Source organism: Zootermopsis nevadensis, unplaced genomic scaffold (assembly GCF_977971745.1).
Source record: "Zootermopsis nevadensis isolate Lab colony 2312 unplaced genomic scaffold, Znev_1.0 Znev_ptg000020l, whole genome shotgun sequence".
Lineage (NCBI taxonomy): Eukaryota > Metazoa > Arthropoda > Insecta > Blattodea > Termopsidae > Zootermopsis > Zootermopsis nevadensis.
In genome coordinates, this window is record NW_028259152.1 from 3,438,949 (window position 1) to 3,455,467 (window position 16,519).

The following is a 16,519-nucleotide window of genomic DNA, read 5'->3' on the forward strand; positions in this document are numbered from 1 at the left end:
AGTACCCGAGACAGACCTTGTCCCTAAGGTACATAGGGATCCATATTGTTTTTAGCAACTGCCACATGTATTATAAAATATTTTACAATACATGTGACACCAAACTACTTCCTTCATTTATTCTCTTGTCCAAGCCACTCTTGTTTTTCTTGATTGATTTTCTTGTGAGTCTTGGGCTTGTTGGCTGTGCGTGTCCATGGTTGGCCTGCGTTGAGTTGCCTCGTTGCCGTAACCAACCTCAGCCCTTGGAGTACCTAGACGACCTGTACTCCAGATCTTTGTCTTTCCATTCTTCGGTAGTAGCTGCACGGGATTATTTATCGAGGTTTACTCCTCTAGATCCGCCGTGTTCTGTTATATGACAGGGTCACCTCTAGTCGGATGTGGCTCTTCACCACGCACGGACGGTCTTGAGCAAGGAGAGGCTCTTGGATGCCTAGCGTCTGTCTTTAAAAACACCATACATAAAGATGTCCGTCTTCTGGGTTATTGCGCTGTGTAGTCTGGTCGATATTAACCAACGTTTCAGAGGTCATACTGCCTCCGTCATCAGGGCGATGAATATGCCAATGGGGTGTGAGGAGCTGGATTTATAGGCAGGGAAGTGAAAGGTGTAGCCTGCCCCATTGACTCGGGGCAGGCTACACCTTTCACTTCCCTGCTTATAAATCCAGCTCCTCACACCCCATTGGCATATTCATCGCCCTGATGACGGAGGCAGTATGACCTCTGAAACGTTGGTTAACATCGACCAGACTACACAGCGCAATAACCCAGAAGACGGACATCTTCATACTCACCGCTGTGAGAACCTCAAGTCTTACACCATACATAAAGATTTCCAACACTGTGTAACCTGCGCAGTTGATGTAGCATAATTAAAAACCCATTACTAGGTGCTCATGTTCAAACCTGGTCCATTCTTGATGTCAGTGAGTGTGCATTTGCAGACCGAATGCAACTAAATTTCGGGAAGCCATTTGTAGACCTGACAAGTTACGATCAATTTGACGACTGAGTTGGATTGCAGATTTATATATTTTTTTCTGTGTCGATAACTGATAAACGTTTGCAATTAGATATGTGACATTCTGAAAATTATATCTTAAGAACTTCCACTAATTTTGCTCGGTATTATTTATATTACAAACATAGAAAATGTTTACTGTTGAATTTATATTTACGAGACGACTAGGTCTAGTCCATCAATCTGTTTCTCTGTCCATCTGTTTATATATCCGTCTATACGTTCTTCCGTCTATTTATCTATCTCCCATTTGTCTGTGTCCTGAGAAGTTTTCTCCGGAGAGGCGATACGAATTCGATCCAAGATACGACGTAAAAGATTCGATTGTATTGACATTGCTTGTATACTTAAATTAATGTTACCAGCCTCGGAATTTTCCTGTCTCTTATTTCTTACTTAATTCAAACTCATATGAAAACATGTTTGTCCAAAGTTCGCGTCAAGGCAAGCACGCAATCTGTTGATTTTATTCCGATTGTTCAAATGGTCTGTTTTACATTTTGTGAAATATCGAATTTCTTGGAAGTAATGAAATTGTCGATTTCAGTATAAAACAGAGCGGAATTAGAAGTCCTATAAACTGGGACCCGTGTTGACTACAGGTTAATAGCTACATTACTAGCATACTTAATGAACGAATGAATTACTAGGAATTTAAACTGCTTGATATCACAATCTATGAATTATTTATAAATACAGTGCGAACAGACCGCAGTTGAGAGGATTTAAACTTATCTGGCCACAGTGTTTACCAGCACGAAGCTGTTAGTATACCCATAACTGTCATAAAATGAAGAGAGATTTTAAAGGAGAATTTAATTGAATCTCCAAGACCATGTCTTATTATATAAGAAGATGCAAGTACATACCTATGATTCGCATTAGACAAATACCTTGTCTAACTCTAGACCACGACTGCCTAATGATTCAAGTTTCTTCATGGTTTTTCTCAGTATCTGCAAGAAAAAGTCTTGATAGAACATTAAATACGTCACAGTCGTCAAGAACTTTTAGACTTGTATTTAGTATTCGACGTAAAATGAACTTGGCAGTTGGCACAGTGCTGTTAATTCACCTCCCCAGTTGATTGTTGTATGCTTAGAAAGATTTGCAATCGTTTCGTTTATTACTTAACTTGCGATTTGCGATTTCCCCCCCAACACAAATTGTGAAACAGAACACGTGTGATTCAGTCTGATCACCCCTCCAATTCCTTAATTCACAACACAGAGCCTATAAATCACGGGGAAAGCAATTCCTTCTGTTAATAGTGTCATTTAATGCGCAATAAAATCACACGACTTTGTGTGTGGGTATTGACGTTTTCGATTCCATTATAGTGCGCTTGAACGCTAATAGACACACAGGATAAATTGTTGTTCTTTTCTTCCTTGCAATGACCACAAAACACAAAGCAGTTTGATTGCAGGCGAAGACGTTTATAAAACGTTGTGTGCGGGTGGTAACCCGCACACAACGTTGCGTCCAAGTGAGAGTTGTTTTACCACCGTTCTCAAGTTTGTGCTTCGGGAAAGTTCGGTGTCCTCACAGGTAGCAGCACGTCTGACAAGAAAAATAATAGTGACTACGTTTGAAGTCTATATTAATCATTGTTGAAGAGGGAACAATTTTTACTGTAGTGAAGATATATTTTTCTACAACTCAGGTAGATTATCAGATGTCATCCTATGCAAATGGCGTTAACGGCATATATAAAATATTTTATGTAATTATTCTAATATCTATTATATTTTTACCGTGCCTGTCACGTGTAATAATTTTCGCACTATATAGGTAAACCGACAAAAATAATCATTAACAAAAATATTTTAATTAAGTACTTTGGTCAAATATTTGTCTGAGGTAGCCAACATATTTAATAAAAACACAAAATATTTGCTAAAAGGACATGTAATGCGGGCACGAGGTGTTATATAAGTGAACAGAAGCAGCAGAAATTATGACTTAGGCACCAAAACAAAAACTGAAATACATGAGAAATTTAAAATCGATTACATAGTTGAGGAGATTTTTACATACATAAAAAATTTTGATGGAGTAAGTGAAGACACGATGTCGGCTTATAAACTTACAAAGTGAGTAGAATGAGTGAACCAAGATGCATGTAGAAAGATTATGTATGCAGACTGGGTGAATGTAAGTGACCGTAGATGACACAAGATTGTACACCCTGAGGGCGAAGTTTGAAAAGACACGCTAGAAAGAGGGTTTTAAGGTCATACAGGCATTAAGTTCCTTATCCTTGACAACAAAAGAAAAAAATAATTTAATAATAGGCTTGCCAGATAATGTTTTGTCGTCAGCAGCAGAATTATTACAGCCATTCACTGATACACTTACGATTCTTAATATAAACTTCTCTCATTATGACTGTAGTTATCATGTAAAAATTATTACATTTATAATTTCTTCCCGGAATTAGAAATAGTTTTACTTATTTATCGTTTATTTAATCACTCTGTCTATAATGACTTCATCTTATATAGTGACGAATGATAGGACGATTAATTGACTGGAAATTATATGACATAAATCCGCTGTGAAATAATTTAAGAAATTATTCCGGTATCTCTCTAATGGGACTGTGGAATACCACGAAAATATCAGCTAGGAGACTGGCGTTTATGCCCAATTTTACAAACTGCGTATTGCAGTATCGCCTGTCTTCTTTTCGACGGTCATTACAGCACAATGAGACACAAACTCGAACAAACATTTGTATTCAATAAACTACACATTACGTATCGTCAGAAATATGGAACCTACTTCTACACCAATCACAATACAAGATTTGCCTATTATAAACATTAGAAATGATGGCATATTAAACAAAACATATATCAAGATTATATAAAGGCATTACACTTGGTTTTAAATGTTTCTCACAAGTTCAGTTTAATTTACTTTCACGTATAGAAATTGTATTACTTTTATAACTTCACGTCTGTAAAAGATATTCTCAGAATAATATTTACATTAGAAGAAACTCACAAATAGCTACTCATACAAATTAACTTCCTACAAAACTGTTCAATCCAATCTGTATTATCTTTAGAATCACTTCCTCTTTTGGTCTTCCACGTGACTTCCCCACCAAAATACCGCATGAGTTTCTTATTTCTCCCATTCGAACTACGTTTCCATTCCACCTTAAACCAGTGATTCAATTACCTCGACAATACCAAAAGAATAGTCAAATTTACCCTGTCACTTATTCGGTTTACCGTCCTTAGGTTGAGTGTTTCTCTTTGAACTCGGATTTTGAAAATTTGTAGTTTGATTTCCTTCCGGGATTATACAGTGTTTCACAAAATAAAACTTTTTTATGTACGTACGTGCATCTCCATGTATCAGAATTGACCAGTGATTCATAGAAGTGAATATTCGTTCATTTGCTCCGCAGGACCACCCAGTCCGAGGATACAATGCTACTCCCGCTGACAACCGTTACAGCTCTTTGCGTGCTCTTAGACTTCTCCGAATCCACTAACACGGAGAAGGAACTGGAAGAAATGTTTAAAGCAAGGTAAGAAACGAGCCAGGTGCGTCAAAGTGCGCTCCTTTACTGAATATACGCATTATGAAAAAGCGTTCCTTGCATAACCGTTTCTCACCGCGCTAGAAATCAGTTTATTGCAGATACAAATCTAGCCCATTTTTATATGAAATGGAAACCCGCCTCCTCTGCAGTGTTGTTAGTCCCGATGGAAAGAGTTGCACTTAAAGTATTCATAGACCTATATTTCTCAGAGTCGGAAACTGCCCAATTCAGAAACTAAATAATTTCATGGAGAAGATTCATTCTTGAGAAGTTATTATTACGCTCAACTAATCAAAACTTCCCCCACCTTTTATGGGAAAAGTAAGTTCATTACCAGATTTACAACAGCCGGCCACCAGGTTACATTCCGAGTCAAATGAATCAAGTTCACACCCCTGAATCTGCTTACCAAAGATTCATTAAATAGTATCTTCCCATCAACGCCTCGGTCTTCCAAATGGTCTCTTTCTTCCTTTCAGGCATCCTAGCCAAATTTTGTACTCATTTCTCACCTGCGCATGCGCTTTACAGCTCATTCTCTTTCGTTTGGCTATATTTATTAGCTACCATTGTATATCAGTTTTTACCTGCAGTCCCATTAGTTCGGGATTGTAACTGTGGAAAGACACGACTGTACCTCACAGTTTTATAAAAAGAGCACCAGACAAACATGCATTGGATAAATGCATGAAAAGATACAAAGAACACTTTTTCGCATACATAAAATGGAATTAAGTGTTTAGATTTAGACAGATGTCATTACATACCGGTTGCAACTTCAGGCGGTCAATGAAGTGTATATGAAGAGGTCCTTTGTTAATTCCGCGTGAGACTATTGATTGTTTGTTTTGTTGTGATAAAATATTATTTATACATAGATACGGCTGTCTTCTGGCTTGCAGCGCCGTGCATTCTGGAAGTTTACCGGCATTTCAGGGGGTCCTTGCTACTTCCGTTATTAGGGCGATGAGGCAGCAAGGACCTCTGAAATATTGGTGAACTTACACCAGACTACACGGCGCTACATCCCAGATATAAAGCCATCTTCACACTTCCCACCATGAGAACCTCAAATCCTACTTCCTTATGGTTTCATGCAGATCTGATGATGACTGGCTCAATGTATGGCATCAGGAACATCACACGAGATGCCAAGAGACACTGCTGCGCCATCTATACTGGGCGTGCGAGAAGGACATATATCGGCTGTCTCGGAGAAATGACAACCAAGATCAAGGGATCGAATTTCTGCAAGGCAAGAGTGATCCAAGTGAGTGTCATTAAGTTTTAGGGGTAGCAGGGAGAAATGAATTTTAATTACATTAACATCTTAGAATATGTGATGTGTGCCGCAACGTGAGCTGAAGTTCATCAAGCAGCTGTGCGAATGAATGTCGGGCTAATATTTTAAATTGTTTAATACCGCATTTTCTCAGTTTTAAGACACCATCGATTGTGAATCGCATCCTAGATTTAGTAATAGGTTTTCTGGAAACGAAATACGAATATTACAATAGAAATTGTCAGAATTCAAATATAAAACTTCTTTGTACTTTCGGAATATTCTTTGTTGCTAACTTGTCTCTTGTCTTTAGCTCCTAACCTTAATCTTGTTTATCTGGCAGGATATCCGTTCCTCAGTGTGGTGGAAGCCCGCGTCTTCCTGAGGGACCGCAGACGTCAGCAGCGACGTCGTGGTTCAGGGGCTTCGATCACAGACGAGTGCTGTCTGAATACAGCCGGATGCACGTGGGAAGAGTACGCAGAATATTGCCCAGCCAACAAGCGACTTAGGAAGTTCGTGTAGAAAATGGTGCTTCATATATATTCACTGTCGTAAAACAGTTTCACTCAGATACGTAAAAAATATATCTTTCAATATATATACAAGCCACATTTATTCTCACTACAGTTAATTAGCTCGCACTCTTCATAGCAAAACCAGAGTCAGAAAATCGACCAAGTGTTGACCCCTGAAGACGACAAATCTATTTCATTTCAGGGACTGGGGCGTCTTTCTTTGAACTCCATGCCGCTTAAGAAGTCGTGAAACAAAATCTGAAAATAAGCATTATTCACACATCTAAACGGTGTTAATCACAAACTACTTCTGCGTAAAATTCCTCCTTCTGGCCTACATAAAATTGAAATTGTGGGTATGCGTGTGTATGTATGTTCCCTTATGCCTGGAGAAGGGATAAACCAATCTGCCCCGAACTTGGCATGATTATGTCCTGAAAGGAGGAGGAGGTTTTAGAAAGGCAAAAACTCCCGAAACCTGTCCTGAGTTCGAGCTCTGGTGAGGTGGTTTCTGTAGCTCGGAAATTAAGCACGATAAGAAAATGGCGGCAAGACCAGAATTGTTTGTTCTGGTGAGGAGATCACATTCTTATACACAAACCACAAGTAAGCTTCTCTTAGAACTGCAATCTGTCGTCATACACGTCATGGATTTCTTCACCTTCTGGCAAATAATTCTAGGGTAGTGCCTTAAAGTAGGCCACAGCTGCTTCGTTTTATAACTTCCCGATTCCATTATTTATAATTCTATCGTCCTATATATTACACAACGTTCCCTGCAGTAGATACAGCGCCGTTAAATAAAGTAATAAAATAGAAGGAAAGACAACGTAGTAAGTCATTCAGTCCCTACTTAGTCTCAGTGATAACAAGTTGCAGAGTTTGAAGGCGGGTTTCTTCTGCCTTTGTTTGTTTACAGAGTTTGTTTACGATATTCAAGGACGGAGAATGCCGGTCGCTAACTACCATAAATTGCAATAAGGTCTCATCAAAGTCAGTTTCAGAATACAAGAAAGTGTTTTGCGATTAAAAATTGAGAGATAATGTTGAAACAAACAACGGACGTCGTTTGAAGTAAGCCTAGTTGTGATTCGAGTTCAAATGCCGAAGTCCCATAAACACAACAAATATGTATTTAAAAGATACAGATGTCGAAATATTGCATGTAACATTAATTTCTTCGTAATAGAATTTCCCTGATTAATCAGGGGGATACTAAGACAAATCTGTCATTATCGTAGAACTTTCGAGTGGTAATTGCTCTTGCTTTGTACTTGGGAGGTTCCATTTCGTTAATCTCGGCACGGATATACTGTCTGAGATTTGTAGTTGACTGTGACCGCTTCCTTCCACATCCTTTCCAATTTATTATCAGTCACATTTTTCGACTCTATGTAGTCTGAGCAACTAACAGCATCCTTGTGCCAGGTTGTTGGATGGAGAAACACCAAAGTTTGGCGAACCACCTTCACCCCCAGTACCGCAGTGATGGGCAAGACAACGGGTTATATGGACCGCCTCGTGAAGGAAGGAGTTGAAATTCGACTGAACTCAGGCAACTTCACATTGAACATGTCATACAATCGGAAAGCTGGGCTAAAAACAGACCCTAGTTTGAATGGTCGAGGCTCCCGCCACGACAGAAAGCTCTGTTTACCATTTCCAGCAATGCGCTGGGTTTTAGCGCCGTGTAGTCTGGTACTACATGGCGCTTCGACTAAGAAGACAGCCATCTTTATTATTTTGAGATATTTCGCTTCTTTGTGGGAAATTCATTAAGTACAGTTCTTAATCTGAGGTGGATCCGCCGTAAAGAGAGATAAATTAAATAACTAGTCGAAAAGCTTTAGTTACCTTAAATTTGTGGTGCATTTCTGAGGCCGTCCCTTCCGAAACGACCTCTATCATGAGGTACACAATTTAAGTTTAGCTTCATGACATATTTCATAACAACCTAATTATTTCTAAAAGCAATCTCAATAACACATTTATCTCTTGAATGCGTAACATAGCAGCGGCAAAGATTTTTTACCAAAAATAAATTATAAAAATTGTAAACATGCCAACAACAAAGTTTATTATGAAATGACTTTGAAGCACTGAACAGTGCATGTAGAGAAGCAGACAGGTGACGTCAAACAGCAGCGCCAAGTCGCAGAAATGCTTATAAATAAACACTGGTTCCAATTAACTGAACATAGTTTAATTAATATATATTGAATTTATGATTAACTTCTCAGAATCTACAACTTAACATCAACGAGTGTTATTTTTATGTTGCGGTCTCTGTTTTCTTGAATGATATGCGGTGCGATCAGAAAAGTTCTTTGATCCTGAATTCGCTCTAGAGCTTTTAGTGCGAACTCCCAATTCTGGCATTTCATTTTTCTTTCGAAATCCGTTTAGCAGTCTCGGAGATGAAATATTCCTACAAGCAACACTTTCGATCTCTCCATTATGCTATTGATTCATGATGGTGATAACGTTTTTGTCGTAGCTGCAACATGTTTTTATTGGAGAAAATTCTTGTTAGCCACGTTCGCAACTGTGAGTTTAAAAATATGCCTATTAGCTTTGCCATGAGTGCCTGTCAGCATGCAACAACCTGAGAACCACTGAATGGATTTTCATGAAAATTTGTCGCCACTTTTGAGTTAACATCAGAAAGCAATAACGAACGGTAACGTACACAAAAATGATCATAAGTTTATGATGAATGAACTTACTCCTTGTGCCGAAGTCACGGGTCTTTCGTGCAACGTCATTTGTCACATGTCAAATGTCACTGTTTCCACGTCTACTGTCACCAGTTCCGAGCTCAAGGTCATTTGTTTTAGGTCCAAGGTCGTTGTCACAGCCAACGTCTCAGCTGCTTGAAGAATCACCTTATGACGTCATCCCAGTTAGACAGGCCCCAGACACACAGCTCACGTAGAGGTCAATGAATCCCAAATACAGAGACCTGACGTCACTGGTGTCATTCGCAAATGCAAAGGCCAGACCTGCCGAACGCGCGAAAAGCTTTCCGCTTTGCGTACAATTCCTAATTTGTTCTGTTATCCATGCTGCGTCAATTGACCTAAAACGCCAACTTCCTTGCAGACTGAGGTGACAACGTTTCATACACATGAAGCCGTTTCACGCTAAAGGGAGCGACCGTGAAGAACCAAGGACGTTCTTCCTGCAGAGTTGAATCCTCATGATCGTATATAGACTTTATGAATTTCTATGCACTTAACAGGGAGTAAACTGGAAGACGGCCATTAGCAACTGTTTTCGATAATCTAGAAGAAAAACTAGCCCATTATCATTATTTCAGCCACAAATTCCACATTATCTGGTTTAAGCTTTAGCCGGGGTCCTTGCAGTGAGAAATGACGTTAATCTGCGTGGAGAATAATGCTATTAAGTCATTAAGTCATACTTAATAAAAGCTGTAATAAGTTTTATTGTAGCATGAATTAAAAATATCATACGAATCTGAAAGAACTGCTCCCGCAACCTCTGTGTTCAGAGTGAATTGAATATTCCTTTTAAGTAATACACCACAGAAACATTCAGTATTGCTTGTTTATTAGCTTATTTAATTATATATTATGAATTGTACAACGTCGAACAGAAGATCTTTCGAATAGCGTAATGTAAATATGTATAAATAATCCGTCTTGGGCTGTTTCAGTGCACTGTCTTAGAATTTTGTGATATGACTGGAAAAAATGTAGCAGCCTCAGATACAATTCAAAGTGTCGGTTATTTCCGGCCATCAACTCACTAGAAAATTTTACAGGCAAACTATGAATGGGGTTTAACAATAATTTATGACACGCTGAGCATAAGCCCTTAATAGTGTGTAACGTATAAATGTTGCATGTATTTTGAAGGAAACCCTTTGCCTCCTTTCAGAGTCACGGTGAAGATTAATAAACATTAACTCTCACACTATCAAAGTTCACCTAAATAATACTTAAAATTTCAGTTCCTGCCTCAAAGAAAACATAACCCGCGTGTATCACAAAGATCAACTGGTAAATTCTGGCCACGGAAATAATATCTTATTATTCTGGGAATTATACGAAACATCTAGACGCACACTCTGATCAAGATGAAGAGCTAACGAATGTTAAAGTACGCGGCACGAAAAGCAAACATTCCTTTACAGACTTTCATCACATGAACTTAACAAGCAGAAATATTTCCCCTCGCAGTGCATGCAAACTGGCATATATAGTATAGAGCAAACGTGTTATCTGGACGAATAAAAACTACCCCACTTATTCCCACACTCGTAAATTTGACTTCATATGTGGGCCCCATTAAGAGAATAAACGATGTGTTGAAGATTTCTGTCCTTGCGACGTTGAGACGTGTAGTCTGTTAGAAATTGAACGACGCTTTAGAGGTACTCACTGTCTCAGTCACCCTTTGGAATAAATACCCGATTGTAACCTGACATATAAGATGCCAATCAATCATATTTCACTGACATACCCATCTTCATCCAGCCGCCTGAATGTGGCTACTCACTTCGAGGACAAATTGTTGTAATAATTTGCGTGTGACCAGTGACCTAGTCTCCCTCATCGTTATCTTAAAAGAATTTTTACTAAAACTAAACTAATCTATTAAAAATAAAAAGAGTTATCCTTCACATTTGTGGTATACTCGAGCATCTGGAAAGATATGACGTTCTTACAGAGTTTACTTGGTCTTATTCCGTAAAGATAGTCCTGATTGTTCAACTCAAATGAACAAATTCAAGTCTTCCAAGTGCGTTCTATTCTACATCGCATATCTCACCAGCCTTGTTGTTGATTTGCTGCATATATGATTCCAAATAAAATGCCGTAAAGTGAATTATAGTAGAGATATCGAAATGCACATCTCATTTTGTGTTTAATTAAATATCGATCACAGTTAGCCTAAGACCTAGGTCTGAGGCCAGCTTAACCAGAAGGCCCAACAGATAGGGTTTCTGTCCTGTTCCCTTCTTTGAATGAAGATGGAAGGAGAATACAGCTTCCAAAATGTTGTGATTTTATTACTTTATAATTTAGAAGTAGACAAAGTTCAGGAGAACAATTTTACAGATTATAAAGCACCATCGTCTGAAATATTCTGACTTCAGTATGAAATGATTTAGTATAAGTTTATCAATTCTCATATCCATAGGCTAATAAGCGCTCGTTGTTGTATTTGATATAAATATACTTTATCTTCCTCTGAACATAAGCAATACAACACGCGCAGTAAGCCGTATTAACGAAGCGTGTCAGTAACTTATGACCTAAAGCTATCAAGTTAACTACAGACAGAAAAATTAGATTCGTACAGTAAAGAGAGCAGAAAGATTGTGTCGTATACCGACAACAATAAGGAAGCGTGTTTGCCATCGTACCATTCAGCGATCGTATCACCGACGTGAGGACTCTGAGAAAAACTGCCAGGAAGGTACAAAGGTTTGACGTCTTCCAGGTATTGTACATTTCATGAAATTCAGTCATTGGTTTTGAAATCTATTAGAAACAAAACATACATAATAGGCCTACCACAAGACTTGAATTCCTTACTAAACAAGGCAGTAAGCCAATGAATTTAAATGCACGTAAAGACTTAACACCATGTGTCTTGGGATCCGAAGCTTTCACGGCGACAAACATTAATAACATCTTCTCGGGTTATCAGCCCATCTCAATCCTGAAAGGACAGTGATGTGGTCACTATACTGATGATGGGGACAAAGATGGTCCCTGAAACGTCGAGTTTTAATCAACTGACACGGCTCATAGCCCAAGATCTTAGCCATGTGATATCTTCAAATATACTGACAACCTCAGCTAGTTTCGAGGTTAACGGAGACACTGTTTACACTGTTATTAATGGGTCTGGCAATTGTACATGATGGTGTCACATGTAAGCCACCAGTACGACTGCTAACCAAGCATTCCTTTCTGTTTTGTACCAAGTAATCTTTGTAAGCATTATAACATTTGACAAAGACCCGATGACATCGATACCAAATTTACATTGTTATGAAGAATTTTCTCAGCAAATGCGTGACAATGGAAGTGTAATGAAATTATCCTTTCGGATAACTACAAACAACGTTTTAATTAGGAGGGGAGTGTTCGTGCTAACAGTGTTAGTCCGGCTAACACTTTGAAAAACGAAAAATTGTCTCCTGTCATAATTCCGCGATCCAGTGGTCCTCCGTACACCGAAACACTCCAGAACCGATGAGATAAAATTCGTCATTAGTCACATGCAGCCAGCCAGGTGTTGCCAGCTTTATTAAGCTCGAGACGAGCATAAACCTCAACTAGATCTCCTGGCTTCAGCTGGCTAACAATGCATTTTATCTTATTGATTCTACTGTGCTCCATTATATGGAGGACCACTGGATCAAAAAAGTAAGTTTTCGTCATAAAACCTGAGGAAAGAGACCACTTGTGAGACATAAGCATAGGTAGACAAATAATATTAAAATGTATCTGAAAAAAGAATAGGGGAGGGGCTGTGGAGATAATTAATTTGGCCTGGGACTGGGGTCAGTGGGGGAGGGGGGGTCTTTGTGAACATGTCAATGAGCACTTTATAAAGGGCGGATAATTTCTGAACATTTAAGCAAATGTTAGCTTCGAGAAGGACCCTTTTCTATGGAGTTAGAGTATAAAATTCCACAAAGCTCTGTTGACGGAGAGTACTGGTAAGTCACTGAGAACTAGACGGACGGACTACACATTATTACGAAAAACAACACCCTTATAAGAACTACGTAACCGCTTCATTTTCAGAAATCACGTCCGTTGCATGGCTGGTATTCGTTCCTCCCAGAATCTCACAGTTTGCAAAATACGGCCAAGACACATCCACGTGTAGAAAGTCTTTTTTCCAATTCCCTCGTCAGAACGAATGACCCCACACCATGGGGTTACGACAAACACCCCCCCCCCCCGATTAGTATATGATATAAGAGCCTGTCTAAGCACTTGGACTTTCGAATGCTTGTGCTATATTTTTCACATGCAAAATGATAAGAGAATGACTGTTTCAGACGAAAGATAAAGAGACAGTTTTCAAGGGTATGTTATAATCCTATTTTAATCCCAGACGACGAATTATAATAACCCTAGTATCTATGAATCTCGTGCGTGTTTCAGCTGAACGAAGACGCAGAACTTCTGATCTCTTTTAATTTAGAGACTAAGAAGTCACAGAAACCAAAGTTGCACTGATATTCTCTTATAAAGACCCTCGTTTTCAAGTGACTAACCCTCTAAAATGTTAAGGCTAAACGCTTTGTTTTCCTAAAATTCGAGCAGTCCATTTCATTCTCCTTGATTTAATCCTTTTAAGACCTCCTGCTTTAGCAGTAAGCAACGATGCACTTTGAATTTATGTTTCATACGATTCTCACTTTAAAGAGCGATTAGTTCCTTAGTGACAATAACCATCTGACCTTTGTAATGATAAAGTGTTGTGTTTTATTTGATGTATGGACAAATTTCTTAAATATTATTTAGGTTAGCTTCGTATTCAAATGGTTAATGTCGAAACTTTCTTCATTCGTTTCTGTTTTTCAACCATATTGGTTAAAACATAGAGTAATTAAAAATGTGTCAACAGTAATTGAAAAATGTATCTGGCCATTAAATCCTACTAAATATTACGTAAAGCTATTATCGCTATGTATACAGATTAAATAGGCTATATTTTCAATCCCACTGGCGATTAACTGCAAATGTTATTGACTATTTATTTCAGTCGTTACGGGTCAAATAGAATAATTTATAATGCGCGTATAGTTGCCACCATACAAAACTCATTCATAAAATTAATGTTCACATCATAAAACAAATGTAAACTACCTTCAACACCTCTGCGTTGTGGGAAGTACTGCTGTAACACCCGTATTTTACAATTTTCATCCGGGGTTCGAATCCCGTTCCAAATACTCCGCTACACCGCCCTGTGTACGTAGAGGCCTTGCGATGGTCTGATCACCCATCCTAGGAATCTTACTAATTGTCTAAATAAATTAGTAATTTCAGTAATTTTAACAGGTTACACGGCTTAATTTACTGGTAAGATAACTGGCTTTCGAGCCAAGAATCAAACCCCGGCACCCCCTAAAGTACGAAGCAAGATTCTTAACAACTTGATCTCTTCTGCATGTGAGTTTTTATGAGAGTGTTGAACTGTAGCAACTGAATAACTTAACTTGTCTTGCGAGGCGAAACTGGATCAAATGATTGCACCTTATCTACAAGCCATTATGGTTTCAATTTGTCGCATACGTGAGCTGCTGACTTGGGCATGCGTTTAAGCCGTCTTGCCACTATCTATACTGTCTGCATAATCAAATATGTGAATCGATTACTTTCGTACAAATTACATTTTTATATTCAATTCTAAAGGGTTTTGACGACGGTAGTTTACACTTTAAATTATTCAGTGACAGTGACTAGCTATATCTAAGGGACCCAACAGAGTAGGTACCTCTCACCTGAAGACGGAGACAGAACCAGCCTCCAAAACGTCGTGATTTTAAAGAACAGACGATGGAAAAAGTCTTGACAACGAATAATTTTAAGCACATTTTTATATGTTCAAACTATTAAGAAAGAAGATAGTCTGTAGACAGTAAAGGAAACTAAGCTCACCTTGTATTTGATTATTCCAATAGAATGTAGTTCTATACTCTTCACTCCAGTTTATGACAAGAGTGGACGGAATATACGTAGCAAGATAACCAGATTATTAGCAAGAATCAACAGCTGAATAATAAACAATTTCGTGGTTCTCTAAAAGTTTGTGACATCAATCTTAAAAACCGAGCAGTAGTAGGTTACAAAATGTGTAAATCAAACCACTTTTATCACTATTTTGCTTGTGCAAGTGGTTGGTTTATGCAATATTTGTAACACCAGGTTTACACAGTATATAAATGTTACACTGGAAATAATCTGGGACATCAACATGGAAATACAGAATGATCGAAAATTCACGCAACTCATACGAAACATTTGTTTATGGTTGCAATTCAATACAATTAAACTGGATTAATAAACAAACAATATTACTGTCATTTCGTCAGTGAGGTGATCCGACTGTCTTTGATTATACTATTTAAATACAATAAATATAAATTCAAGTAGCATGAAAGTAAGTAAATAATATATTTTTATGTAGCATAACCAATGCTAGCTAGACCTTTCTTTCCAGTATCGGCCAGTTTAATTTGCGTTTGCGTGGATTATAATATGATTTTAACTCCAATTATAGTATTTTATAAGGTTACCATAATCCTTCAATTGGATAATCAATACATTCATAGAAACTTGCATGCTTTAGATGAAATACCTTGAAAAGACTTAATGACTTAACGACTGACACTCACAGCCTACAAAGCTTCAGGCGGTGCAGATTATGAAATGTAAAATCTGTAATGTAAGCTAAATGCTTCGCATAATTGTTAATCCGGCATTTTTCCATGTGTAAAATTCTTGCCAGGTCAAACTCCAAAGTGTCATGAATTATACTACAAATAGGTCTATGAAAGATAATTTTCATACTATTATTACTTTGCGTCTTATATTTAAGAAGTAAAAAATATTTACAAAGGTACATAATTTTCGAAGGTTTGCACTGTTCACAGCTTCAAAGCTTTGATCTGCTACCACACAAAGTTTCTTGCGGTCATCAGGTTGGAATTCGAAGAGGTGAACGTCAATAAATATTTATGTTCCATAAAAGGCGCCGAATTTCTAGCTGAGCGACTATCAGCTCCTCAAAAGACCACAGATTCATGGAAATAGTTGGATACAGTAAACCGTACTTTAAAAGGCGAAAATCTAAAGATTCTCTACTCGAAAATTTTGATGTAGGTTGATATTTGCTTCCATTACTCAAACAAACTTATTTGGAATATGTTTCTTCTAAAAATATCGTTAAAAGTATACTTATAGATCGTTGTGTGTTTTCAGAACGTGAAATGGTACAATTCTTGGTAGGAAATGTACAATTAAAAAAACCTTTCTTCTTCAACCTACTGATTACAAACCACTGCCAGTAAGAAGTCAGCCGCTTTTAAAAATGGTTTTGACTAATAATTAGACTTAAGAAATAACGTG

At 38.0% G+C, this 16,519-nt stretch overlaps 1 protein-coding gene across 3 annotated transcripts; it reads left to right on the plus strand.

The window, feature by feature from the left end:
* Window positions 1-2,343: 2,343 nt before the first annotated feature.
* Window positions 2,344-6,479, plus strand: Ilp7 (Insulin-like peptide 7). Of its 3 annotated transcripts, XM_022057856.2 has the most exons (4): window positions 2,344-2,693; window positions 4,452-4,574; window positions 5,690-5,859; window positions 6,215-6,479. In XM_022057856.2, the coding sequence occupies exons 2-4, from the start codon at window positions 4,474-4,476 to the stop codon at window positions 6,394-6,396; spliced, it is 453 nt and encodes a 150-aa protein (XP_021913548.1). In that variant the 5' UTR covers window positions 2,344-2,693; window positions 4,452-4,473; the 3' UTR covers window positions 6,397-6,479. The 3 variants fall into 3 exon arrangements, with proteins under 3 accessions (XP_021913548.1, XP_087208231.1, XP_021913552.1); XM_087352105.1 differs by lacking the exon at window positions 2,344-2,693 and having other exon boundaries at window positions 4,219-4,574; XM_022057860.2 differs by lacking the exons at window positions 2,344-2,693; window positions 4,452-4,574 and adding an exon at window positions 5,343-5,415.
* Window positions 6,480-16,519: the final 10,040 nt, after the last annotated feature.